Source organism: Narcine bancroftii, chromosome 5 (genome assembly GCF_036971445.1).
Source record: "Narcine bancroftii isolate sNarBan1 chromosome 5, sNarBan1.hap1, whole genome shotgun sequence".
In the NCBI taxonomy this organism is placed as follows: domain Eukaryota; kingdom Metazoa; phylum Chordata; class Chondrichthyes; order Torpediniformes; family Narcinidae; genus Narcine; species Narcine bancroftii.
The window spans coordinates 198,368,714-198,395,579 of NC_091473.1; the positions used below are offsets into that span (position 1 = coordinate 198,368,714).

Below are 26,866 nucleotides of genomic sequence, written 5' to 3' on the forward strand. Positions count from 1 at the left end.
AAAGGACTACAATTTGGAAATAGAACAGTTGGAAAGGGAGATAGTAAGTACAGAAAAGGATCTAGCAACAAGGGATGATATAACAAAAAGAAGAGAATTGGCGGACAAAAAAATAAAATACGAAACATTATAAACTTACAAGGTGGAGAAGAACATAATAAAAATAAAGCAAAAACACAAAATATTAGCCTGGCAACTTAGAACAAGCTAAAAGAACTGTATTGGCATCAAGGAAAAAGGACAAATAAATTACATATAATCCAATGGAGATTAATTAGAACTTTAAGGAATTTTATGAACAATTATACCAAACTGAGAATTAGGGGAAAGAAGATAAAATAGAGTTTTTAGCTAAAATTGAACTGCTGAAATTGTAAGAAGAGGAACAAAACAAAACTGATAAAACCATTTGAAATAGAGGAAGTACAGGATATATTAAAAAACCTGCCAAACAATAAAACACCTGGAGAGGATGGATTCCCAATAGAATTCTATAAAACATTTAAAGAGTTATTAATTCCTCCTCTCCTGGAAGTAATGAACCAGACAGAAGAAACTCAAACTTGCCATATTCATGTAAGACAGCAATAATTACAGTAATACCAAAGACAGGGAAGGATCCACTAACACCAGCATCATATAGACCAATATCTCTACTTAATTCAGATTATAAGATAATAGCAAAATTATTAGCAAACAGATTGGCCGATTGTGTACCAAAAATAGTAAAACAAGATCAAACTGGATTTATTAAGAAAAGATGAACAGCAGATAATGTCTGTAAACTTATTAATCTAATTTATGCATTTCAAGGAAATAAGAAGCCAACAGTGGCTGTTGCTTTAGATGCAGAAAAATACTTTGACAGGGTAGAATGGAATTATTTATTCAAAGTATTACAGAGGTTCAATCTACCAGAAAAATATATTAATTGGATTAAAGCATTATATAATGGACCATTAGCAAAGGTAACAGTAAATGGGTATGTATCGAACCAATTTAAATTAAGTAGGCAACGAGGCACTGATGTCCATTATCTCCCTCACTGTTTGCTTTAGCAATAGAACCATTGGCAGAACTGATAAAAACAGAAAATAAAATAAAAGGGATAAAAATAAAGGAGGAGGAGTATAAAATCATTTTGTTTCCAGGTGACATCATAGTATACTTAACAGAACCAGAAATGTCAATAAAAGAACTACATGAGAAATTGAAGGAATATGGAGAAATATCGGGATACAAGATCAACGCAAATAAAAGTGAAGTGATAACAATGAATAATGTGGATTATACAGAATTTAAAAAAGAATCATCATTTAAATGGCAAACACAAGCAATCCGATGCCTAGGTATTAGGTTAGATGATAATTTAAGCCACTTGTACAAATTAAATTATCATCCACTAATAAAGAAATTGCAGGAAGACTTAGAACATTGGAAAGAATTACCACTAACGTTGATAGTGTGAGAAGCAGAGGTGCCTTCACAGATTTCACTTGAGACAAAAATTGAGAACAAAGAACATTTATTATACTATTACAACAATGCAAAGTTGGGTGCTTCCCCTTACCCTGGGAATACACACTGATACTGGGGCTTACCCAATTTTTTATACATTTCATTTCAGTACAGAGGTACCTTCCCCCTTAACATTCTTCTGCCTCCTGGATTGGTTTAGCATTAACCAATGCTAAATTACATGTCTACATGTAATCTAACTGCTTATCAGTTTCTGTGTCTTCCTCCAAACTTGTTTACCAGGAAATATCATGTCTTTGTTCTTTACTCATTAATCAACCCCCAAGACTTGCTAAATCTATCTACTTGCTATCCTGTTTTGAAGACCCCTATTTTATTATACTTGTTTAAACCTTCCTCACGTTCCATGATCCCTTCACCCTGATATAACCCATCATACTTTATTCTTAATTAGCACTTACTTGACTCCTCACATTTCAGTATCCCTTACAATAGGGAAGATAAATTGCATTAAAATGAATGTCTTTCCAAGGATACAATACTTATTTCAATCATTACCAATTCCCTTAACGGAGAAATTATTTAATGAACTAAAGAGATTAATAAGGAAATTTTTATGGAAAAGGGGGAAACCGAGGATAGTGTTAGATAAATTAACAGTGAGGTACAACCAAGGTGGTTTGCAGTTACCAAACTTTAAAAATTCTTATAGGGCAGCACAATTAAGGTATTTATCAGATTTTTATCAGACAAGGGTAAAACCAGGGACTAAGATAGAGCTAGATAAAATAGGGGAGAAGGTACCAGAACATATACTTTATAAGTGGGATGAAAAGCTGGTGCAATATAAAAGCTCACCAGTATTGCATCATTTACTCAATATATGGAAAAAGATTAATTTAGAAAGGAAAAAACAAATTACCAAATACCAAAATTATTATTGACGCAAAATCAGCTAATCCCTTTTACAATAGATAACCTTTCCTTTAGAGAATGGGAGAGAAAAGGAATTAAAAGAATAGAAAATTGTTTTTTGGGAAATAATTTATTAACATTTGAAGAAATGAAGTACAAATATGGAATAACTCATGGTACAATGTTTGCATACCATCAACTGAAAGCCTAATTAAAGGATAAATTTGGAAACAAACTGAGATTACCAGAAGGAAGCAGCTTTGAATATGTGATTACAGACACAATGATAATTAAAAGATTTATAACGAACATATCTATCAAGCTGCAAGAGAAGGAAAATGATCAAATAAGCTGTAAATCCAAACAAAATTGGGGAAAAGATTTAAACAAAGATAAAAAATGAAACATGGGAAAAGTGATGTTCTGAAACTATGAAGAATATAATAAATACAAGGTTACGCATGATACAGTATAATTGGTTTCACAGGCTATATATCATGCCCCAAAAGTTAAATAAATGGGACCCAACAGTATCAGATAGATGTTTTCGCTGTAAGAAGATAATGGGAACAACAGTACATGCAATTTGGGCATCTGAGAAAGTGAAAAAGTTTTGGGAAGATCTAAATCAGATATTAAATAAAATCACAAAAAATAACATACCAAAAGATCCAGAGATCTTTCTTCTAAGTAACATAAGAAGTAAGGAATTAGGCCTCAAATTGGATAAAGCGCAAAAATTATTTATTATGACAGCCTTAGCAGTAGCAAAAAAATGTATAATGTCAACTTGGAAAATGGAAGAGAGCCTGAGAATACAGCAATGGTACATGGAAATGAATAAATGTATTCCATTGGAAAAAATAGCATATAATTTAAAAAATAAAGTCACATTATTTGAACAAATTTGGGAACCGTACATGGAACATAACAGAGAGAGCTTGCCTTGGACCTCCACCCCCTAAAATGATAAGAAGACAAAATGACTTGATCCAGTGTGTAAAAGTAGATCAGACATTTTTCTGTTTATTTTTCATTGTGTGATGACATTGTTTAAAGGTTTTATTGTATTTTATATGTTGAATATTTATTGAATTTGGAGTGGGGAGGGAAGGTAAGGGGGGGAAAAGGGGAGAAAAAATGCCACTGTGTATATTTAAGAGGGAAATGTTTGTATGTATTTTAGTTGATATGGTTCACAGTGTGAAAAAAAAATAATTTTAAAAATTACCGCAAAAAACAAAGGCAAAATATAGTTAAGGATAAAAATGAAATTATGCTCTTTACTAAAGGAAACTCTATGCAATGTCAAAGAAATAAATGGCCAAAAAAAGGGATCAAATATCTCAGGGTTAGGACAGATGATACCTTGAAGAATTTATATAAATTGAATTATTTACCCTTGCTTCATAAAGTCGAAGAAGATCTGAAAAAAATGGATGACATTTCCTATTACTTTAATAGAGAGAATATTTTTCCAAGAATTCATCAACTTTTTCAGACATTACCTAGTTCAATACCTCAGAATTTTTAAAAAGAACTTAATAAATGGGTGGTGATATTTTTATTTTGAGTATCAATGCAGAAATTAACATGGAAATATGAAATGGGGGAGGGAGTGGAACTCTCAAACTTCAACAATTATTATAGGGCAGACCAAGTGTGATTTATTGTGTCCTTTCTCGTGGGAGTGACCATGCCAGGATGAGTCAACATAGAATTAGGAAAAATTGGAGAAAATTCAGCTGCAGATTTCGTCTGTAAATGAAATTCAAGACTAATGACAGGAATTAAAGATACCCCTTTATTAAAGCATTTAATGGATATTTGGGGTAAGATAGATGGGGAAATTGGAACAAAAGGGAGTATATCACCTAAAACCCTATTGTTCCAGAATGGTTTGTTACCTTTCTCACAAGACAAGTTTTTGAAAATATGGTCTGATAAAGGAATTAGAATAATTGAAGATTGTTGTAAACAAGAACAGTTAATGTCCTTTTTTACTCAATGGAGAGATAAATATGGAATGTCTATAAATATGCTTTTGTGCTATTTTCAAATATAAAGAATTTTAAGAGATAAACTATGATCAGAGATATTATTGCCCCTTTTTAGTGAAGTGGAAACTCTTATTAGACGAGGGACAGTATGGAAATTTACTTCTGCAATGTATCGTGTTTTGCAAAGAGCAACTTCTAAACTTGGACTTTATAAATCTAAACAAAAATGGGAGCAAGATTTGTGTATTATAATAGACACATAGAGGGACGTGTGTAGAGATTGTATGACAAATACAATCAATGTACAATATAGATCAGTGCAATATTCTCTTCTTTGGCTTGGCTTCGCGGACGAAGATTTATGGAGGGGTAATGTCCACGTCAGCTGCAGGCTCGTTTGTGGCTGACAAGTCCGATGCGGGACAGGCAGACACGGTTGCAGCGGAAAATTGGTTGGTTGGGGTTGGGTGTTGGGTATTTCCTCCTTTGTCTTTTGTCAGTGAGGTGGGCTCTGCGGTCTTCTTCAAAGGAGGTTGCTGCCCGCTGAACTGTGAGGCGCCAAGATGCACGGTTTGAGGCGATATCAGCCCATTGGCGGTGGTCAATGTGGCAGGCACCAAGAGATTTCTTTAGGCAGTCCTTGTACCTCTTCTTTGGTGCACCTCTGAAACGGTGGCCAGTGGAGAGCTCGCCATATAACACGATCTTGGGAAGGCGATGGTCCTCCATTCTGGAGACGTGACCTACCCAGCGCAGTTGGATCTTCAGCAGCGTGGATTCGATGCTGTCGGCCTCTGCCATCTCGAGTACTTCGATGTTAGGGATGAAGTCGCTCCAATGAATGTTGAGGATGGAGCGGAGACAACGCTGGTGGAAGCATTCTAGGAGCCGTAGGTGATGCCGGTAGAGGACCCATGATTCGGAGCCGAACAGGCGTGTGGGTATGACAACGGCTCTGTATACGCTAATCTTTGTGAGGTTTTTCAGTTGGTTGTTTTTCCAGACTCTTTTGTGTAGTCTTCCAAAGGCGCTATTTGCCTAGTCTGTTGTCTATCTCGTTGTTGATCCTTGCATCCGATGAAATGATGCAGCCAAGATAGGTAAACTGGTTGACCGTTTTGAGTTTTGTGTGCCCGATGGAGATGTTGGGGGGCTGGTAGTCATGGTGGGGAGCTGGCTGATGGAGGACCTCAGTTTTCTTCAGGCTGACTTCCAGGCCAAACATTTTGGCAGTTTCCGCAAAACAGGACATCAAGTGCTGAAGAGCTGGCTCTGAATGGGCAACTAAAGCGGCATCAATTATATATCATAATTGCATAAAATAAAATCAGATTCATCAAATAAGTGTTTTCGATGTGGTATAGAAGGTACTTCTGCACTCAACATGGATTTGTCTGAAAGTGAGAGCTTTTTGAGTGAAAGTCGGGGAACAATTACTGGTATTTTATACCCACAAAACCCTGACCTATTTTGATTAAAGAACGTGGAAGGGATGAACCCTAAATTGAAACTTACATTAAATCAAAAGAACTTGGTGGAAAAAGTACTGGTGGTCGCAAGAAAGTTACTTGGAAATCGAATTCATGTTTAGTTGTCGATAGATTACATGGAGAAATTCAGAAGTGTATTGCATTAGAAAAAAAATCATTCATAACTTGAGGAACAAGTATAACAAATATTTACAAATATGGAGCCCATATATGCAAAAGATTTTACCTCTTCTGATCGCTACGATGCTACTTGTAAGATGAGTTAAGATACTTTTATGTTTGATAAAGTCCTTGGTGCCCCATAGGCTATCCTAGTACAATCCAGTCTTCTTTCTAGTTTCTTTCTTTCTTTAATGTGTTACTATAAATTTTGGAGTATTATGGGCAGTTCTGGTCTCCAAATTATAGGAAGGTTGAGAGTGTGCAAAGAAGGTTTACAAAAATTTTCCTGGAATACGGAGAAAGATTGAGTAGACTTGGTCTTTATTCGTTGGAGTGTCGAAGGTTGAGAGGGGATTTGATAGAGGTATTTAAAATTATGAAGGGAATAGGCCGAGTAGATGTGAATAGGCCCTTTCCCCTGAGGGTAGGGGAGATTGGTACGGGGTCATAAGTCAAGGGTTATGGGAAAAAACTTTAGGAGTAATATAAGAGGATGGTTCTGCACTCAGAGTGGTGGCTGAGTGGAATGACCTAGTAGTTGCGGTAGGGTCAGTTCTATCATTTAAGAGGAGGTTGGATGAGTACATGGATGATAGGGGGTTGGAGGATTATGGGCATGGGAGTGGGTAGGTGGAACTAGTCGAGTTTCACGTAAATCAGTGCAGAACAGAAGGACGATATGGCCTGTTTCCGTGCTGTATATTGTTATATGGTTATCAATAATACGACCATATGTAAGCACTGTTTGTTGATTTTGCTTTGGGGGTTGGGGTTAGGGAGGGTTTGTTAAGAGGAGGGGCTAAAAAAAATTTTTTTGTAGTCAAGAGGAATAGAATATAAGAACAGGGATGTGATGTTGAGGCTTTATAAGGCACTGGGGAGACTTCAAGTGGAGTATTGTGAGCAGTTTTGGGCTCCTCATTTCAGAAGGGATATGCTGATGTTGGAGAGGGTACATTCTGGGAATGAAAGGGTTATCATTTGACAGCTCTTGATCTGGATTCATTTTCAATGTTGAAAGGCGTGGACAGAGTAGGTGTAGAAAGGTTGTTTCCCATTGTGGGAGAGTCTAGGACAAAAGGGCACAACTTCAGGATTGAAGGGCATCTGCTTAGAACAGAGACGCGGAAGAAATTCTTCAGCCAGGTGAATCTGGAATTTGTTGCCACAGGCGGTTGCTGAGGCTGGGTCATTGGGTGTATCTAAGGCAGAGATTGACAGGTTCTTGATTAGCCAGGGCATCAAAGGTTGGGAGGAGAAGGCTGGGGCAGTGGGGCTGAGTGTGGAAATAGATCAGCTCGTGATTAAATGGCGGGGCAGACTTGATGGGCTGAATAGCCTATTTCTGCTCCTATTGACTTATGGCCCCCTTGTTCTTGCAGTCCAGTTGATGGGCTGAATAGCCTATTTCTGCTCTTATTGACTTATGGTCCCCTTGTTCTTGCAGTCCAACGTTGCTGCTTCGAATGCCAAACTTGCCCTGTTCTACGACTGGTTCTTCTTCAATCCAGAAAAGGACAGCATCATGAATATCGGTAAGGATCCTGCAGTAATCATCCTGATGGGGTTCGGTTCTGCGACTCTCATCGTAAGTTGAAATTAGCGTAAATCGGGGTCTACTTGTACAAGCAGCACCCTGCGCTGTCCCTGCCAGGGGAGCCGACATGGCGCTGGTTAACTAGCAACCCGCACAGAATGCCGTCGCTCTCTCTCCTTTCCCAGTGACGGCAATCTGTGCACGAGTTCCAAATCACCTTTTTAAAAACAGCATTGGGTCTGTCAAAGCATGTATCCTTGATGTCACTACAAGAGGAGCGCTGAAATTATGACGTTTGGTGGGGTGGTGGGGGGTGGTGTTGGGAAGCAATTAGACAGAAGCATTTCCTTCAGAAAAGGAAAATCAACTGCATTGATACAGGTTGACCCCGGAATCTGATCATTGTAACTTCCAATTATCGTTGGAACATCATAAGTCAGGGTCTATCTGTAGATGGGTTAGTGGGGCGGTAATGCTGTCCCTCAACATGTAGGTTTGAGATGTGCAACTCTCCCTCTACACTCCCATGCACATGGGTTAGAAGATGTGGTGTCACTCCCTCCACACTGTCCAGTGGCACATGGGTTCGAGATGTGTAACGCCCTCTCCACTGTCCCATGGCAAAGTTGGAGACTGTCCACTGGAGGCAGTGGATGGATTGGAGTCATCTGCTGAAGGATTTGACTTTTCGCTTGTTTCAGAGCCTGCCATTCTTGTGATGCATCATTCCATGAAGCCTCATCCTGCTATCACTGCCACACTACTGGACTTCATCTGTCGGGTGAGTACAGCTGCAGGTTTCCCTCTGCCAGGGAACACAAGATGGCATGAAACTGTGTTCCTGATGGTCTCTTCATTCCTTCCCACCTTGCCTTCTTTCCTGAACTGGATCGATTAGTCACAGTAACCCCCACCCTGAATGAAAGGAGGGAATTCAGAGTTGGTGGCTGGTGACCTCACAATCAAGTCGAATTGTGGATTTGTGTTTAAATTTTTTAAAAATTTTAGACATGCTGCACACTAACAGGCCCATAAGCCTGTGCCACCAATTAATCCTCATATGCTTTGAAGGATGGGAGGACACCGGAGCATCCAGTAGAAACCCAAGCAGATGTAGGGAGAATGTACAAATCCTTACAGTGGCAGGTTGGAACCTGGGTCACTGGTGCTGTAACAACGTTGTGCTAACCATGTGACCCTTGTCGAGTTGCACATCATGGAAGCAAACCCTTTTGACTGTCCCGTTTGCACTCCTCCCCGACTTCTCGTCCGCTCCCCACCTCTGATTCTGCCATTCACTCCCACACTCGGTGAGTTACACTACCTGGTGAACCTCTCGCCCTGCACGTCTGCAAGGAAACGCACACTGTCATGGCGAATGAGCAAACTCCACACGGGCCGGGCAGTAGGCAGCCATTGGAGGTGCGAGGAGGCAAACTCCACCACTGCATCAGGGTAGGCTGTTCACTGCGATTGGACAGCGGGCTGGGTGCGAAAGTGAATGGGATATGGAACCATTTTAGAACCATAGAACATTACAGGCCGCTTTGGCCCTTCTATATACTTGGCCAAATTCTTCTTAATGTTAAAATTGAGCCCGCGTTCACCACTTCAGCCGATAGCTCATTTAACACCCTGTCCACTCTCTGTGTGAAGACTTCCCCCTAAATGTTTCCCCTTTCACCCTTAACCCATGTCCTCTGGTTTGGTTCTCACCTATCCTCAGTGAAAAAATCCTACCCACTTTTACTCTGTCTAGACCTTATAATTTTGAATATCTCTTTGAAATCTCCCCTCATTCTTCTACACTCCAGGGAATAAAGTCCTAATCTGTTTAATCTTTCACTGTAACTCAGTTCCTGAAGACCTGGCAGCATCCTAGTAAATCTTCTCTGCACTCTTTCAATCTTACTGATATCTTGCCTGTAGTCGGGTGATCAAAACTGGACACAATGCTCCCAATTTGACCTCACCAATGTCTTGTGTAACTTTACCATAACACCCCAACTCCTGAACTCAATGCTTTGATTTATGAAGGCCAATATTCCTAAAGCTCTTTTTACGACCCTGTCTACCTGCGACGTCACTTTCAAGGAATTATGTACAGGTGCTCCTCTACTCAAGATGGGGTTGCGTTCCGATAATCCCATCGTAAGTGGAAAAATCATAAGTTGTAAAAGAATACCGCACTTACTTAGCATCATAGCTGAGCCGACCTTAAACGTGCTCAGATCACTTACTGTAGCCTACAGCTGGGCAAATGTATCTAAAACAAAACCTATTTTATAATTAAATGTTGAATACCTTTTATTCTGCACTGAGAAAAAATTTAATCGTGAAATATAGCGCCAGTCAAAGCATCCATCAGGTGTTGCACGATGACCAATAACGACATTCACACCAACGCCACCATTGTAACTTCGAAAAATTGTAAGTCAAGCCATTGTAAGTAAAGGAGCATCTGTATTGCCAGATTCCTGTGTTCTCCCACTGCACTCCTCCAGTGCCCTACCATTTACCGTGCACGTCCTTTCTTGGTTTGCCCTTCCAAAATGCAACTAGTTGCAAATTGGCACCAGAGTTGACCTCTTTCCGCGAGGACTAAGGTGGTGACTCCATCCCTGATGGCAGATGTTAACTGTTTTTTTTTAATCTAGCGTTGTTGATTCAAGACAAGGTGGCACCTTAATTTTCCCATGGTGTCCTGGTCAGACCGTTTTGTAGCACAAAATCCATTTGGTTTCTATGCTGAGCACATCTTTCTTCATTTCCCTCTCTGGCTAAAGATCATGTTTATTTGTCATGTCATCTATTGTACCAGCACACAAAAATCCCTGTAATCAGAATTCAAGCACCCGGCAGCCTCAAGCAACAGGCAAAAAAAGCAAAAAATAACCGGTAAAAAAAATACAATAGCTTAAAATTGGCACCCTTTATCAGTTGGCTCGCCAATCATGCAACATGCAATCTCAAGCAACTGTAAAATCCACTTAACTGACATCTACCAATCCCCGTAGGTGGCGGATACTAACGAATAGCAGAGTCACCGAGAGCTGTTTAAGCATCATTCCACAGTCTCATTACCTGTGGGAATAAGCTGTTCTCAGCTAAAGAAGCTGTTGTAACCTCGTGCATCGCCATTTTTCTTCTCGTTAACCCAAAGCCATTCAAATCCGGCTGCTCCGTGTGATCTCCGCTGTGCGCTGAGTGAAGGGACGGACACCCTCCACAACACATCAATAACTCTGTAGTAAAGAGAGTGGAGAGCTCCTTGGAATTCAGAGAACTAGTGACCCATCTCCACACTTGTCAGGAAGTGACTGCACTTCCTGGGAAGACATCTGGTTCTTAGATGCCTTTCCAGGAAGGGAACCTGTCAGCCTTGCCCTATCTGGAACGCTTGCTATTTCAGATCCTTGAGTGGTTGGTTCCAGAATGACCCTTGCAGAGGGCGGTGACTGCCTGTGGGTCAAGCCCTGCCAGGAAAGGCCCAGGCCCGGAACGTTGATGGGCCACACGAATGTCTGTGATTATAATAAAGACACAGAAAGTGCTGGAGGAGGTGGTGGGGGCAGATGTGCAGGTAATAGAGGATATGTGGATGAGGGCTACGGTGTATCTATGCAAAATAGTGCCTAAGGCAGGGATGGCCAATGCATCAAAGGAGGTCTCGCATGACCTGGCCTTGGTGGGTGCCATGTTGTATTTGGCAATGTATAATTGAGAACAAAAGCTAGGATGAGAAAGGATGGCAAGCGACCTGAGTGTAGAAGAAACAGTGTGTTCATTGTATGTCTGGGGTAGAAAATCTCGTGATGTGGTGCAAGAGTAACTACTGGGTGTCTCAACATGGGCAAGACGAAGGAGATGATTGTGGACTTCAGGAAGACCAGGACGGACACCCTCCACAACACATCAATAACTCTGTAGTAAAGAGAGTGGAGAGCTCCTTGGAATTCAGTGAACTAGTGACCCATCTCCACACTTGTCAGGAAGTGACTGCACTTCCTGGGAAGACTGAAGCGGACAAAGCCACTGGCCACCATCATGTCAACCTTACACAGGAGCTCTATCGAGTACATCCTGGCCGGCTGCATCACAGTGGGGTACAGTGGCTGCAAAGAAATAGATCAGAGGTCAATTAACAGGACCATAAGAGTGGTAGAGAGCATCACTCGAGTCTCCTTCCGCTCCCCCCCTCCCCCCCCCCAACCATCAACGTGATCTACTGGGATCATTGTGTGATGAGGGTGTGCAAAATCATTGAGAACCCCTTCCCCACCCTGCACACAGCATCTTTCAGCTGCTCCCATCGGGGGAGAGATAGAGGAGGATCAGAGCCATCACCACCAGGCTGAGGAACAGCTTCTTCCCACGGGCAGTGAGAATGCTGAACGACCAAAGGAACTGCTCACACTGACCCTCCAGGACTCTCATATTCATGAAACGATATTTATTTATTTGTATGTATGAAATATTTGTCCTGCATGTATTGTCTGTCTGTATGTGTGTTATGTCTGGTTGCGTGTCTGAGAGTTCTGCACTGAGGACTGGAGAACGGTGTTTTGTTGGGTTGTACTGGTACAATCAGATGACAATAAACTTGACTTGAATATCCCTGGCCGAGTGAGGTGCCTTCTTCAAGGAGCAGTCTAGCAAATCAGCTCTGACACTCATCCGGTATTTGCCCCACATTCTAGTCTCCCTTCCCACATTCTACTGCTTGCTCGCACCCATACCCACACCATACACAGTAATTTACAGTGAGAAAGTAACTCAGCCACAGGATCTTGGGAGGCAGGAGGAAACCAGATCACCCTGGGATGGGGGTGGGGTAAGCCCGCAGGATCATGGGGAGAATGCCCGCTCCACACCGACAAATGGCGATCACTGGGACCACGATGCAGCTTCACCACCCACTGAGCTACGGTCAGAGTTGTGACGGCTGTTAGCTTGAATTCCAGGCCCATCCCCCTTGGCATGGGGCTGGGCTGAGGGTGGGGTGGGGTGTCAGCGGTCATACTTGGCAGGCGTTCCTGCCATTTCAGTTGCAGGCTCGGTCACTAACTCTCCTCATGTCATCTTGGGCAGATCATTCCGCATTTTTATCCCCCGTTGGAGACCCATGTGCGCCAAGGTGTCTTCAACTCCCTTAATCACATTGTGGAAAAGCGAGTTCTGGCGTAAGTACCCTCGTCTTCCAACTACGGTTCACTTGGCAGGGAAAGCAGAAGGGCAAATTATTTCCCAGGTGGTGAGGGATCAGAAAGTGGGGTGGTTTTGATCCACCTTTGGGATCTCGACTTCAGCAGCAAGACCAGCTCCGATCCATGTTTAGGTGCCCCTCAAAATGCAGCAGATGCCCCCGTTGGGAAGAGAACTCTTGGATGACAATGAAGGAATGCTGTTCCAAGTGGGGCTGATGTGACTCTAGAAGAGGGGGAGAGGGGATGAGAAGGTGGGAGAGGGCAGGTTGTAGGGAGAGAGAGGGGAGGGAGAGGGCGAGGGGGTTGGAAGGAGAGAGTGGGGGTGAGGTAGAGGGAGGAAGAGAGGGGGGAGGGAGTGAGAGACATTTTGAACACAAATAGTGCATGTATCCTCGGCGCGAAAGGAGGGTTTTGTGTCCAGGCACCCTGAAAATTAGCTCCCCATATCATCTTTCACCAATCCTTTCTCTTTGCCCTCAGGCCCTTGGCTCCCCTGTTTGACAATCCAAAGCTGGATAAAGAATTGCGGGCTATGATACGAGAGAAGTTTCCAGAGTTCTGCAGCTCACCCTCACCACCCGTGGAAGGTAAATGATTCAGGTCCTGACTTTGTCAGCCAACCCGTGAGTGTTTGTATTCGTGTCCCACAGCTTGCTGGTAAGTGGGAGAGAGCGATGTCCATTCAGGCCATGCCTCTCCTCATGCCTGAACTCCGATTGGCTTGTGTTTCCGATGGCTCTCCAAATGAGAAGCTCTTTTGTCTGTGCCAATGCTTCATGAAATACAATAATGCCACAGGATGCGAGTATGGTCATTTAGCAATAAAGTGTGGTGTCACAGTTAGCGCTATGCTCTGACAGCACAAAATCATTGAGGACCCCTTCCACCCAGACACAGCATCTTTCAGCTGCTCCCTTTGGGGAAGAGATCCAGGAGGATCCGAGCCAGCACCACCAGGCTGAGGAACAGTTTCTTCCCATGGGCAGTGAGAATGCTGAACGACCAAAGGGACTGCTCACTCTGACCCTCCGAGACTCATTTCATGAAACTATATTTATTTATTTCTATATATGAATACTTGTCCTGCATATGTTTGTCGATGTGTGTGTCATTTCTGGTTGGATGCCTGCACGTTTTGAACTGAGGACCTGAGAATGCTGTTTCGACGGATTGTAATTGTGCAATCTGATGGCAATAAACTTGACTCTTCCCACCCCCACCTTAGCTCATGCCCTCTTGTCTAGAATCTACCCTGGGGAATTAGGACTGAGCATTTATAGAACCCACAGTCCACAGAACAGACTGCTCACAATAAGGGACAGGCCCACCGACACGGCCTCTCAATAGCAGGCTCCAGAGGGCAGGTGGTGCCTGTGGCTGGTTTGAGATCCGGTCCAAAAGACGGCATCTCTGACGGCAGCAGCCTGGATTTATGAGCCTCAGGCTTCTGTGACAAACACGACCTGCTCACCCTTCTACCTCAGTGTCACTTAGCTCCTGTTTACACTCTGACAACTTACAGCACCTTCCAGTGCCTGCAGGATGGTGGGGAAGGGAAGGGGGACAGTGGAGGCAACAGTCCCCAAAGGGTGCCATGTCAACCTCGTAAAGAACTCTCCATTGATGTGTTTCTGGTCTAGTCCACCAGCAGTGCTCACACTTGTGAAAACACCACACAACCAACAGCTTGCTCAGGAGAGCTCAGCACTGAACTCCAAAGGGGCAGGGGGAGGAGAAATAAATGTTTAATTTCTAAATGTCAAGTGGCGCAGACTACCAAGGCACAGCAGCTGAGTGTTACAGCTAAAGAAAGGCCTTAATCAATGCACTTATAAATCTCAGGCCAAAACAAATGCTGTGGTGACTGCTAGCAATGATCAGATCCCTTGTTGTTCATAAAATCCTTGACCAAATCAGTCCTGTGGCCACAGAGAGAGCTGAGCACTCTCGCTGCTTTGAAATCATCTCGTCCGCTTAGAACAGACACATGGAGGAATTTCTTCTGCCAGAGGGCGGTGAATCTGTGGAATTTGTTGCCACAGGCGGTTGATAGGTTCTTGATCAGCCAGGGCATCAAAGATTATAAGGAGTAGGCCGGCCAGTGGGAAAATGGATCAGCTCATGATTGAGTGGCGGGGTAGACTCGACGGGCTGAATGGCCCATTTCTACTCCTCTGTCTTATGGTCCAAGTCAATAAGAAACAAGCAGCAGGAGGAATGATCTTCCATCTGGTCTGACTTTCAAGAGGGTCCGAAGTGGCACGTGTTTTCTTTCCTCTGGCATTGAAGGAGGCCATACGACCCATTGAGTCTGTGCAAGTTCTCGGTGCAAGCCCCATCAGTTTCATTCAAGGCGCAGTGCTGTGCGGTTATGGACTTCATCACAGGGTTTTTTTTAACATTAACAACATGCTAGAAGCTGATTCCGGCCATTTAAACCTGTGCTGGCCCAAATTAATCTGCAAATCCCTGCCCCCCACCCCCCCGGTCACCACCAAATAAATGTTTTGCAGGGTGGAAGGAAACCAGAGCACCCGGGGAAAACCCACGCAGGTCACAGGGGAACGTACAAACTCCTGACAGACAACGCCAATATTCGAACTCAGGCCACTGGTGCTGTAATAGTGTTGTGTGAGTCAGTAAATGGAGATCCAAAAACTGCAGATGCCAGAAGTCTGAAACACAAACAGGAAACGGTCGAAACCCTGACCAGGTCTGGCAGTGGAAGTCTGCACTGCGTGCTGATTGGCTGCTTTCTTCTAATTTACCAGCAAACTTTGGGGAAACTCAGGTTGCCAAACCCCCCAGTTCCCAGAAGGGCTGGTTATCTGTTAATTCAAGATTCTTTTATCATCATTAATAAAGCAGATATAATATTACACGAAATTGCATTTAGTCCGCAGAAATTGCCCGGTGCTCCTTACGGTCAAAGACAGAAAAGCAAGAGAGAGTCTCCTCAGAGTCGCTGAGTGTCTGTGGATGTGCCTCCAGCGCTCCCACAGCCTCTGCAGCCACAGACTCCTGTCCAATCCATCAGCTCCAGATCCAAACACGATCAGTGAACCCTACCTCGCAATGGCTCTGCCCATACATGGTGCAGGTTATAACTCTAAGCACCAGCGCGTCCTACTTGTCCACATTTATCCAATCACGCTCTCTGCTCAACCATCCCTCTGTTTCCCCACTAAAGCTGTAATGCCTGCTGGAGTGTTGTGTAGCATCCTAGAGGGAAACAGTTCCTTTGGCCCATCGATTTTTACCCTGGCCCTCAGCCACCCATCCATATTTTTAAATTCTCCCCAGATTCTGCCAAACTCTCCCCCCCTGCCCCCCGACCAAAAGTGCTGGGAGCAACTTACAGCAGTCCCTGATCCACATCAGGAAGTGGAAGGAACCCCCCCCCCCCCCCCACCTTGATCATAGGGAGGGTATGGGGTTGGAGCTCAGCATTGACTGAGATTTGGCGCTAGGAGAGACAGTACCTGCGCCAAGCGATGCCCTCCTCATTCTGCAGTGGCTTGTTCCTCCCATGAGGACTGCTTGTCCACAAACTCTCGTTGACCAGCTGCTTGTTCATGTGTTGAATCTGGGTAAGAAAGCCATCAATGGTGACACATTTAGTACCAGCGACCTGGGCACCAGAGAGCAGGGAGACCACCATCATTTGAGAAGGAGAGGTGGAGAGGACAACCATACGGGGCACTGACCATGGTGGCGAAGCAGCAAGGGGCTCTAAAGCTGACAAACACACAGGCGGCAGGCTGTTGGTGACCTGAGATGAACCCATGCTGGCTCTAGGTGACTGTGACCAAGCGACTCGTACCAGGATACGCACTGATGGAGACTGCCTGAAGGAGTCCCAGATCTCAGATCCGGGAAGCGAGAGGGCACTGGAAGCTTCCTGATTGAGTAAGAGGTGTGCATCTGGAGCTCAGGATGCTGATGGTTTGGACTGAAGGCTCTGACTGCAGGAGCGCTCGAGGCAAATCCAGTCACTCAGTCTCTCTGGGGGGGACTCTCTTCTGTTTCTCTTTCTAGCTGTAAAGGGCACAGGACAATTTTTACCGAAGCAAATCGTTGTCTGGCTTGACAGTTGACGAAAGGAAATTTTGTGAAATATTACATTTTTTGTTTTAATTAAAACACGCACATCAATTTATTTTAAAGTCATAAATTTCTCATTTGTCAGTTAAAATAGAAGAATCTGTTACCATGGACATGGATAATCACGTGGCTGACAAGGACCGGGAGGAAAATTGCTATGACAATGCAGATGCTGCCTTCAGCGATGATGAGGAGGAGCTGAACAGTAAAGGTGAGTAGGACATGTGGTCCGTCGCCTCTACCATAAGACATTGGAACAGAAATGGACCATTCAGCCCCGAGTCTGCCCCACCATTCAATCATGAGCTGATTCATTTTCCCCTCCCATCCCCCACTGCCCGGCCTTCTCCCCATAGTCAAGAACCTCTCAATCTCTGCCTTAAATACACCCAATGACCCGGCCTCCAGAACCAACTGTGGCAACAAATTCCACAGATTCACCACCCTCCGGCTGAAGAAATCCCTCCGCATTTTTGTACTAATCGGATGCCCTTCAATCCTGAAGTTGTGTCCTCCTGTCCTAGCCTCTCCCGCCATGGGAAACAACATTTCTACATCTACTCTGTCCATGCCTTTCAACATTTGAAATGTTTCAATGTGATCCCCGCTCATTCTTCTAAATTCCAATGACCCTTTCTTGTATCAGGAGCCCAAAACTGCCCACAATGGTCCAAGGTCGGTCTCACCAGTACCTTATAAAGCCTCAGTATCACATCCCTGCTCTTGTATTCTTATTCCTCATGGTGTTAAAGTTCAGGCAAGATCCTCTCTGCATGACATGCAGTGGTGGGTCATCGGAATGCTTGTTCACTTCCTATGTCATAGAGCCACACAGTGGCAAACAAGTCATTCAGCCCAATGTCCATCCTGACCCAGTCGCCATTCTGTGCCGCCCCCATCTGCCCACATTTTTTCCATGTTCTCACCCCTTCCCATCCCAATGTCTTTTGACCATCAAAGTTATGCCCGTTTCTAGTTTTCTCTGGAATCTCGTTCCACGTGCCCGTCACACTGAGTGAAAGGCTTGCCCCCTCAGTAGCTTCTTGTATCTCTCCCCTCTCACCTTAAACCTGTCCCTTCCAGTTCTAGAACCATCTCTCCTGGGAAAAGAACTATGAGCATTCACTTTGTCCATGGCCCTCGTGATTATTTTAACCTCCATAAGGCTACCATTCAGCCTCCTCACCTCGAAGGATTTAAGACTACAGTAGAAGTCCGAAAATCCAGACTGCTCAGGGATTGGGTCGGTCCAGATTTTCCAGATTCCTGGCGGTACTTTTAAAATTCAAATTTAGGGAGGAATAAAGAAGAGTTAAACAGAAGTCATTTTCTCAAGCAATTTTACAGTGATTCTTAAAAAAGACAAAGATCTGTTAAATCCTGGATCTTATAGGCCAATTTAATTATTGAATGTAGACTATAACTGAAGTTTTGGCAAATAGATTAGCACACTATTTACTGAATTTGATTCATGTCAATATTCACTGGATAATGTGGTTAAACTGGTTAGTTTAATTAATGTTTCTAGGGAGGAAAATCATTTACCACTGGTCTTTTCATTGGATGCAGAAAAGACTTTTGATAGAAAGTAGAATAGGGATTTTTATTTAAGGTATTGGAAAAATTCCAGTTTGGAGGGATGTTTATTAATTGGATTAAAGCTATATATAAACAACCTAAGGCGTGAGTAATAACCATTGGAGTTTTATCAGATTCTTTTGAATTAGAACGACCTACTAGACAGGGATGCCCTCTCCAGCATTATTTGCATGGGCGATTGAACCTTTAGCGCAACCAATAAGGCAAGAAGGTAGAATAAAGGGGATTGTGTCAGATTCAAAGGAATATAAAATTAGTTTATTTGCAGATGATGTATTGGTATATTTGACTGACCCAAAATAATCTCTGAAAATATTGCAGGAAAGATTGTTACAGAATGGGGAGGTATCTGGTTATAAAGTGGATTGGAATAAGAATGAACTGATGTTGCTGCCGGATGCAGATTATTCAGAGTGTAAGTGGGTAGTAGGATTTAAATGGTCAAAGTGTATTAAGTATTTAGGTATTAAAGTGAGTAAAATAATAATCAATTAGTAGATTTGAATTATTTACCATTATTAACTGCAATAAAAGAGGATTTGAATAAATGGAAGGATTTACCGTTAACATTGGGAGGAAGAGTGAACTGTGTAAAAATGAATATATTTTCTAGATTACAATATTTTTTTCAGAATATACCTTGTAAAATACCGAATAAATTTTTTTAAAGGATTTAAATGTTGTGAGGAAATTTTTATGGAAGGGAAAGATGGCGCGTGTTTCCATGCATAAACTTCTACTGTATTTAACCTGATCCTATAACTCGAAGTGACTCTCCTCTACACCTCTTCTAACTCATTGATGTCCTTCTGAAAGGTAGGCAACACACACTGCATACAGAACCCCAAATGTGGTCCTTTGCCTACCCCTGTGAGCGCAGGAGATACTCCACTCGCGCCTACGCCTCCTCTTCGCCCCAAAAAGTCCTTCCAAGTGAAGCAACATTTCACTTGTGAATCTACAGGAGTCACCTACTGCATCTGGTGCTCCCGCTGAGGTCTCCTGTACATCGGAGACACTGGACGCAGATCAGGAGAGCACTTTATTGAGCACCTTGGCTCAGTCTGCTGCAGTAGCGGCAGAGGCCACCCATTTCAATTCCCCGCTCCGTTCCCTTGCTGACGTCCATCCATGGTCTCGTGCACTGCCAGACTGAGACCTCCTGCAAATTGGAAGAACAGCTCATTACATCTGGGCAGCCTCCAACCATTAACATCGACTTCTTTGGTTTCCGTTTAAACCCCCCCCCCGCCCTGTTTTTCTTCCCCATCTCCTTTCCTGTAGTCCTCTCTCTCTCTCTTCTCTTTTCCCTCTATCTCCTTTCAGAGCCAAAATCAATTCTCACCTCTCCCCTTATCATGTCCAATTAACACCTTTTGGCTCTTGGTCTCGACTCCTCCCCCAGCCATTCTTCCTCTTTAATCTCTAGTCTTTAATTAAGATGCCTGCCTGCTTTTTGCTTGTACCTTGAAAGGCTCAGGCCCGAAACTTTGGTAATATATCTTTACCTCGTATAGATGCTGCAAGACCAGCTGAGCTCCTCCAACTTTTTAACTACAATCTCAGCGTCTACAGGCTTTCGTGTTTCACTCGCCTATACCTTGTACCATGGGGTCATGCTGAATGCAGTGAGACAGACTGAGCTGGAGATGGCCTACATCCTGAACTTGCCACCAAATTGTATGAGCATGGGGAAGGAAGTCTGCCCAGACTGTGAGATTCTCCCCCCCCCCCCCAAAAACACCCTGAAATCTGTGATGGAGAATAAAACTGGATCAGGGATTTATCACCTTTCAATGTTGTCAAATCACTGTCACCGGTTTTAAACTCCTTGGCTGGAGTAAAACACAAAAGTCTGCAGACACTGATATTGTAGTAAAATCACAGAAATGCTGGAGTAACTCGGCTGTCTTGCAGCGTCCACAGGAGGTCAAGGTGTACTGTAGGTTGATTGGATAGTTAAGAAGGCCGATGGGATGCTGGGCTTCATTAACAAGGGGATTGAGTTCAGGAGAAGAGAGGTCATGTTGCAACTCTACAAATCTCTGCTAAGACCATTGGGTTCAGTTCTGGTCACCCCATTATAGGAAGGATGTGGAAGCTATGGAGAGGGTGCAGAGGAGATTGACCAAGATGTTATCTGAATTGGAAAACAAGTCTTATGAGACAAGGTTTATAGAGCTGGGACTATTCTCTTTGGAGTGTAGAAGGATGAGAGTTGACTTAATAGAGGTCAACAAGATTATGAGAAGCATAGATAGGGTGGACGGCCAGCACCTGTTTCCCCGGGCAGGAATAGCAAACACCAGAGGACATGTACAAAGTGAAGGGAAGGAAGTTTAGGGGTAAGTCAGGGGTAATTTTATTTTGCATAGGGAGTGCATGGAATGCATTGCCAGGGGTGGTGGAGGAGACGGGAACATTAGGGGCATTTTAGAGACTCTTAGACAGACACATGGATGGAAGAAAAATAGAGGGTTATGGGGTAGGGAGGGTTTAGTACTTTTTTTTTAAGGAATAAATGGGTTGGCATGACACCGAGGGCCGAATGACTTGGAATGTACCTGTTCTATGTGTATCCGACATTTCAGGAAGGCTCCTGAATAAAGACTGAAGATGGGCGGGGGGAGGACCAGCAGCCAAAAGATGTTAATTGGATACGATAAGAGAATTGATTTTGGCTCTGTGAAAGGAGACAGAGGGAAAAGGGAGGAGAGCTATAGAAAAAAGAGACCAGGTGGGGTGGGGTTTAAAGGAAACCGGAGAAGTGATGGCCGATAGGAGAGAGTAAGGAAGGAGATGGGGGGCTAGAGAAAGGTAACCGAAGGTAGGGATTAACGGAAATTGGAGAAATCTAACTTAATGCTGTCTGGTTGCAGAATGCTTAGTCAAGGAAGTAGGTTTTGGGTTCTACGGACATCACAAGAGGAAGGGGGTTTGATTTAAGGAACCTGGTTGGCTAATGCATGGCTGCAAGGGTTATGGAATAAAATCAGCCCATTGATTGCAAGTGGTCACTGTGAGGAAGAGCTCAGGCCCGAAATGTTGGTAATATATCTTTACCTCCTGTGGGCGCTGTGACACCTGCTGAGTTCCTCCGGCATCTCTATATGAAACTCCTTGCTGTCCAGAGATGCCGTCCAGGTCTCTGCACGTTGACAGGGCAGTGGTGCAGCCACTGCCTCTCAGCACAGAAGTCCAGGTTTAGTCTTGACCTCAGCTCCTGCCTGTAGGGAAATTGCACGTCCCCTCTGTGGGCACTCTGGCCTCCTCCCAAGTCCCAACACCGGGTGGGTCAATGGGACGATTAACTTGTCAATTGCCCTGAGGGGGAGAATCTGGGGAGAGTTGAGGGGAATGATTCAGATTTCAGATTTATTGTCACAGCACAGCCTCTCCCCGACTTATGACCATCCATCCATATGACCCAAAAAAACAGCTGCGTCCGTACGATAGCGACGGTCTCTCAGTTGCCATTCGGTAAGCTCGCCAAAGAAGACATAGATCTGGCAAGAAGCCAAGGAAGACACTCAATTTGGAATTGAAAATGTCTTGATTTACGACTTCTACATGCCATGCTAACGTACTTCTGAGATGCGACCGGTTGGTCAGAACGGAACCCGGCTGCATGTCAGGGAATGGCTGTACATACAACCCTGAGATTCCTTATCCTGCAAGCAAAGCAGGATTAACCATTAGGGCAATAAAAAACTGTACACAACATACTTATGTAAACAAAGAAATGTAAGCAAACTGACTGCAATACAGAGTAGAAAAATATCAGTATAATGCAAAAGTACAGGAGTGAAAGAATGAGGGAAGGAATTTTTAAAAAGTGGGATTGTAGGACGTGCACGTGAATGGACGATAGCCGAAGTTAAACGAGACAATCTGCAGATGTTGGGGTCAAGTGCAATACGCAAAAGTCCTGGAGAAACTCAGCTGGTCACGTAGCATCCACTGGAGGTAAATTGCAGTCAATGTTTTCGGGCTGAGCCCTTCGTCAGGAATCCCATTGATGGGTAGCACAGACTTCGTGGGCCCCAGTTCTACTCACTTTATACCTACAACTGTGTGGCTTGGTACCACAATAAAACCATCTACAAATCTGCTGACGCTACATGGAAGGGGATGAATCAGCATACAGAAGGGAGATTAAAAACTTGGCTGAATGGTGCACCATCTGCAACCTTGACACCAAAGCTAAGGAGCTGATTGTTGACTTCAGGAAAGGAAGGCCAGAGGTGTGCGATCCAGTGATCATTGGGGTTAAGAGGTGGAGAGGGTGGGCAAATTTAAGTTCTTTGGAGTCACTATCTTGGAGGATCTTTCCTGGACCTAACACACCGATGGCATCATGAAGAAAGCATGTCAGCGCCTCTACTTCCTCAGGAGATTGCGGAGGTTTGGTATGACACCAGATACCCTGGCAAATTTCTACAGATGGTGGAAAAGTGTGCTGACCAGTCTGGTATGGGGACTCCAAAGTGTAAAGCCCTCCAAAAGGTAGTGGACAGAGCCCAGGACATCACAGGCAAAACCCTCCCCACTATCAAGAACATCTACAGGGAACACTGCTGTCAGAGAGCAGCAGCGATCATCAAGGACCAACACCACCCAGCACACGCTCTGTTCTCGCTGCTGCCATCGGGAAAGAGGTATCGGTGCCCCAAGACTCGCACCAGCAGGTTCAGGAACAGCTGCTCCCCCTCCACCATCAGACTCCTCAACGACAAACTCAATCAAGGACTCATTTACAGACTCTTAATTTTGCACTTTATTGATTTTCTTTTTATTCTCTGTATTGCAGTCAATTTGTGTACATTCGTTATCTGTTTACAGTTCTTTATTTGTATATGCTGTGTACAGTTTTTTTGCAATTCCAATAAGTGGTAATTCTGCCACGCCCACAGGAAAAAGAATCTTAGGGTTGTATGTAAGGTCATGTATGTACTCTTGATGACAAATCTGAAATCTGAATCCGAAATCTGTTTCTCTGGGGTTGAACCAGAACATGATTGTTAGTGCAGTCTTCAGGATTATAAATCTGGCAGTTTAACCCTTGCATTATTGATGTAGTCTTCAAATAGTCAATTTTATTGTCATCTGATTGTACAAATACTACCAGACAACAGGTAAAGACAAATAATACATATGCAGGTCAAACATTTTATCTATAAAAATAAATATTGTTTCATGAATATGAGGGTCTCGGAGGGTGAGTGTGAGCAGTTCCTTTGGTCGTTCAGCGTTCTCACTGCCCGTGGGAAGCAGCTGTTTCCAGCCTGGTGGTGCTGGCTCTGATCCTCCTGGATCTCTTCCCCGACAGGAGCAGCTGAAAGATGATCCCAGTAGATCACATGGATGGGGGGGGGGGGTGGTGGAGGGAGACTCCAGTGATCCTCTCTGCCACTCTTATGGTCCTGTGAATTGACCTCCGATCCATTTCTCTGCACCAATCATACCGCACTGAGATGCATCCGGCCAGGACGCTCTTGATAGAACTATAGAAGGTTGACATGATAGTGGCTGTTAGCCTTACCCACTTCAGTCTTCTTAGGAAGTGCAGTCGCTGTTACCTTCCTGACAAGTGAACTATAAGGAGCTTGGTCCTCTCCATTCTCTCCACAACAGAGTTGTTGAGGTGAAGTGGCGGGTGGTCATTCCTGGTCCACGATCATCTCCTCCGTCTTGTCCAAGTTGAGACTCAGCTTGTTACTCTCGCCCCGTTTTGCAAGATTCTCTGCCTCATCTCTGTCGTGTGACCCATCGTTCTTGCTGATGAGGTTGATGGCTGTCGTGTCATCTGCAAACTTGATGACACTGGAGCTAGATCTGGCGACGTAGACGTGAACAGGTGAGCACAGAGCGTTCGAGGATTAATCCCTTTACACTTTTTATTAAAAAAAACCCTTCTTTTTAAGGGAAGAAGCGTGAATTCCGATTTCATCCAATCAAAGAGGCCATCGTGGAGGAGCCCGTCAACATCACACCATTCCTGGACCAATTGGATGAAGCCCTGAGGGAAAAAGTGTTACTTATTCAGAAAGGACGGTATGGAATTAGAAATGCGTTTCATTTTTAATTTAGCCATGCAGCGTGATAACAGGTCCTTCCGGCCCATGCCGCCCACTCGACCAATTAAGGTTCGTCTTTGGGATTGTGGTGGTTTTGAATCCAGGTTGCTGGTACTATAATAGCATAGTGCTGACCCGGTACACTGCATGCTGTTTCTCCTGCCTTATGCCCCCAGAATAGTTTTAGATTCTGAGTGGATGCTCCAACCTGATTCAACACCCTCTTGCCTCATGACCTCAAGTTGCCTCTTCTGTCATATACTTAAGCTTTTTTTAAATTATATATAGCTTTATGTTCCTGTTAGGTTAAAAGGAGGGGCAAAAGGTTTGAGAGAGCCGTGGTTTTCAAGGAATATTGGAGGCGTACATTAGATATAAGAAGCATGGAGTTAAGGAGATGTTTGAAAGATACATTGAATGTAAGAGGAATCTTAAGAGAGGAATTAGGAAAGCTAAAAGAAGGTATGAGGAAACTATGGCAAGCAGGGTGAAAACTAATCCAAAAGAGTTCTACAAATATGTTAATGGTAAGAGGAAAGCTAGAGACAAAATTGGTCCCTTAGAGAATCAGAGCGGAAAACTGTATGTGGAGCCTAGAGAAATGGGGGAGATATTGAACAGTTTCTTTTCTTCGGTATTCACTAAGGAGAAAGATATTGGGAGATGTGAGATAAAAAAAAGCAAATTGGGTAAATATGGGGAATATAGAGATTACAAAAGGTGTAGTTTTAAGGCTTTTGAAGAATATAAAGGTGGATAAGTCTCCGGGACCAGGCGGGATCTTCCCCAGGACATTGAGAGAAGTGAAGGAGGAAATAGCAGAGGCTCTGGCGGTAATTTTCCAAATGTCATTAGATATGGGGATAGTGCCGGAGGATTGGCGCATTGCGCATGTGGTTCCGTTATTTAAAAAGGGTTCAAGGAGGAAGCCTGGCAACTATCGGCCTGTAAGTTTGACGTCTGTGGTAGGTAAATTAATGGAGAAAATTCTTAGAGATAGTACTTATATACATCTGGATAGACAGGGTCTGATCAGGAGCACTCAACATGGATTTGTGGGAGGAAAGTCATGTTTGACCAATCTGATTGAATTTTTTTGAAGAGGTGACTAGGAATGTGGATGAGGGTAGCGCAGTGGATGTTGTCTATATGGACTTCAGTAAGGCCTTCGATAAGGTACCACATGGAAGGTTAGTTAGGAAGGTGCAGTCTTTAGGTATAAATTTTGAGATAGTCAAATGGATTGAACATTGGCTGAAAGGGAGAGGCCAGAGAGTGGTAGTGGATCATTGTCTGTCAGGTTGGAGGCCGGTGACCAGTGGTGTGCCTCAAGGATCTGTATTGGGCCCATTGTTGTTCGTTATATACATTAATGATCTAGATGATGGGGTGGTGAATTGGATTAGTAAATATGCAGACGATACTAAGATAGGTGGAATAGTGGATAATGAAGAAGGTTTTCAAGGATTGCAGAGGGATTTGGGCTGCTTAGAAAAGTGGGCTGAAAAATGGCAGATGGAATTTAATGCTGATAAGTGTGAGGTGCTTCATTTTGGTAAGAAGAATCAGAATAGGACATGCGTGGTAAATGGGAGAGCATTGAGGAATACAGAAGAGCAGAAAGATTTAGGAGTAACGGTACATCGTTCCCTGAAGGGAGAAACTCACGTGAATAGGGTGGTGAAGAAGGCTTTTAGTATGCTGGCCTTTATCAATCATTGCATGGAATATAGGAGTTGGGAGGTGATGTTGAGATTGTATAAGACGTTGGTGCGGCCTAATTTGGAGTTCTGTGTGCAGTTCTGGTCGCCTAATTATAGGAAGGATATAAACAGAGTGGAGAGAGTGCAGAGAAGGTTTACCAGAATGTTACCTGGGTTTAAGCATCTAGAGTATAGGGAGAGATTGGACAGATTAGGTCTTTATTCTTTGGAGCGTAGAAGGTTGAGAGGGGATTTGATAGAAGTATTTAAGATTATGAAAGGGATAGACAGAATGGATGTGGATAGACTATTTCCGTTAAGAGGAGGAAAGATTAAAACAAGAGGACATGAATTAAGAATTAAGGGGCAGAGGTTTAGAGGTAACATGAGGGGGAACTTCTTTACTCAGAGAGTGGTAGCCGTGTGGAATGAGCTTCCGGGAGAAATAGTGGCGGCGGAGTCAATTGTATTATTTAAGAAAAGGTTGGACAGGTATATGGATGAGAAGAAGATGGAGGGTTATGGGCATTGTGCAGGGAGGTGGGACTAGAAAGGGGTGTTTGGTTCGGTGCGGACTAGAAGGGCCTAATGGC

The 26,866-nt window shown here is 43.8% G+C and overlaps 1 protein-coding gene across 6 annotated transcripts in view; it reads left to right on the forward strand.

Moving 5' to 3' along the window:
- The window catches only part of ints3 (integrator complex subunit 3), a 147,670-nt gene that overhangs the window by 82,870 nt on the left and 37,934 nt on the right, over positions 1-26,866 (forward strand). For all 6 annotated transcript variants that reach the window (XM_069940619.1, XM_069940624.1, XM_069940620.1 and 3 more), the window contains 6 exons: positions 7,494-7,581; positions 8,285-8,364; positions 12,675-12,766; positions 13,271-13,377; positions 16,980-17,105; positions 24,418-24,547. In XM_069940619.1, coding sequence (XP_069796720.1) covers positions 7,494-7,581; positions 8,285-8,364; positions 12,675-12,766; positions 13,271-13,377; positions 16,980-17,105; positions 24,418-24,547 — 623 coding nt within the window. The remainder of the gene's footprint in view (positions 1-7,493; positions 7,582-8,284; positions 8,365-12,674; positions 12,767-13,270; positions 13,378-16,979; positions 17,106-24,417; positions 24,548-26,866) is intronic.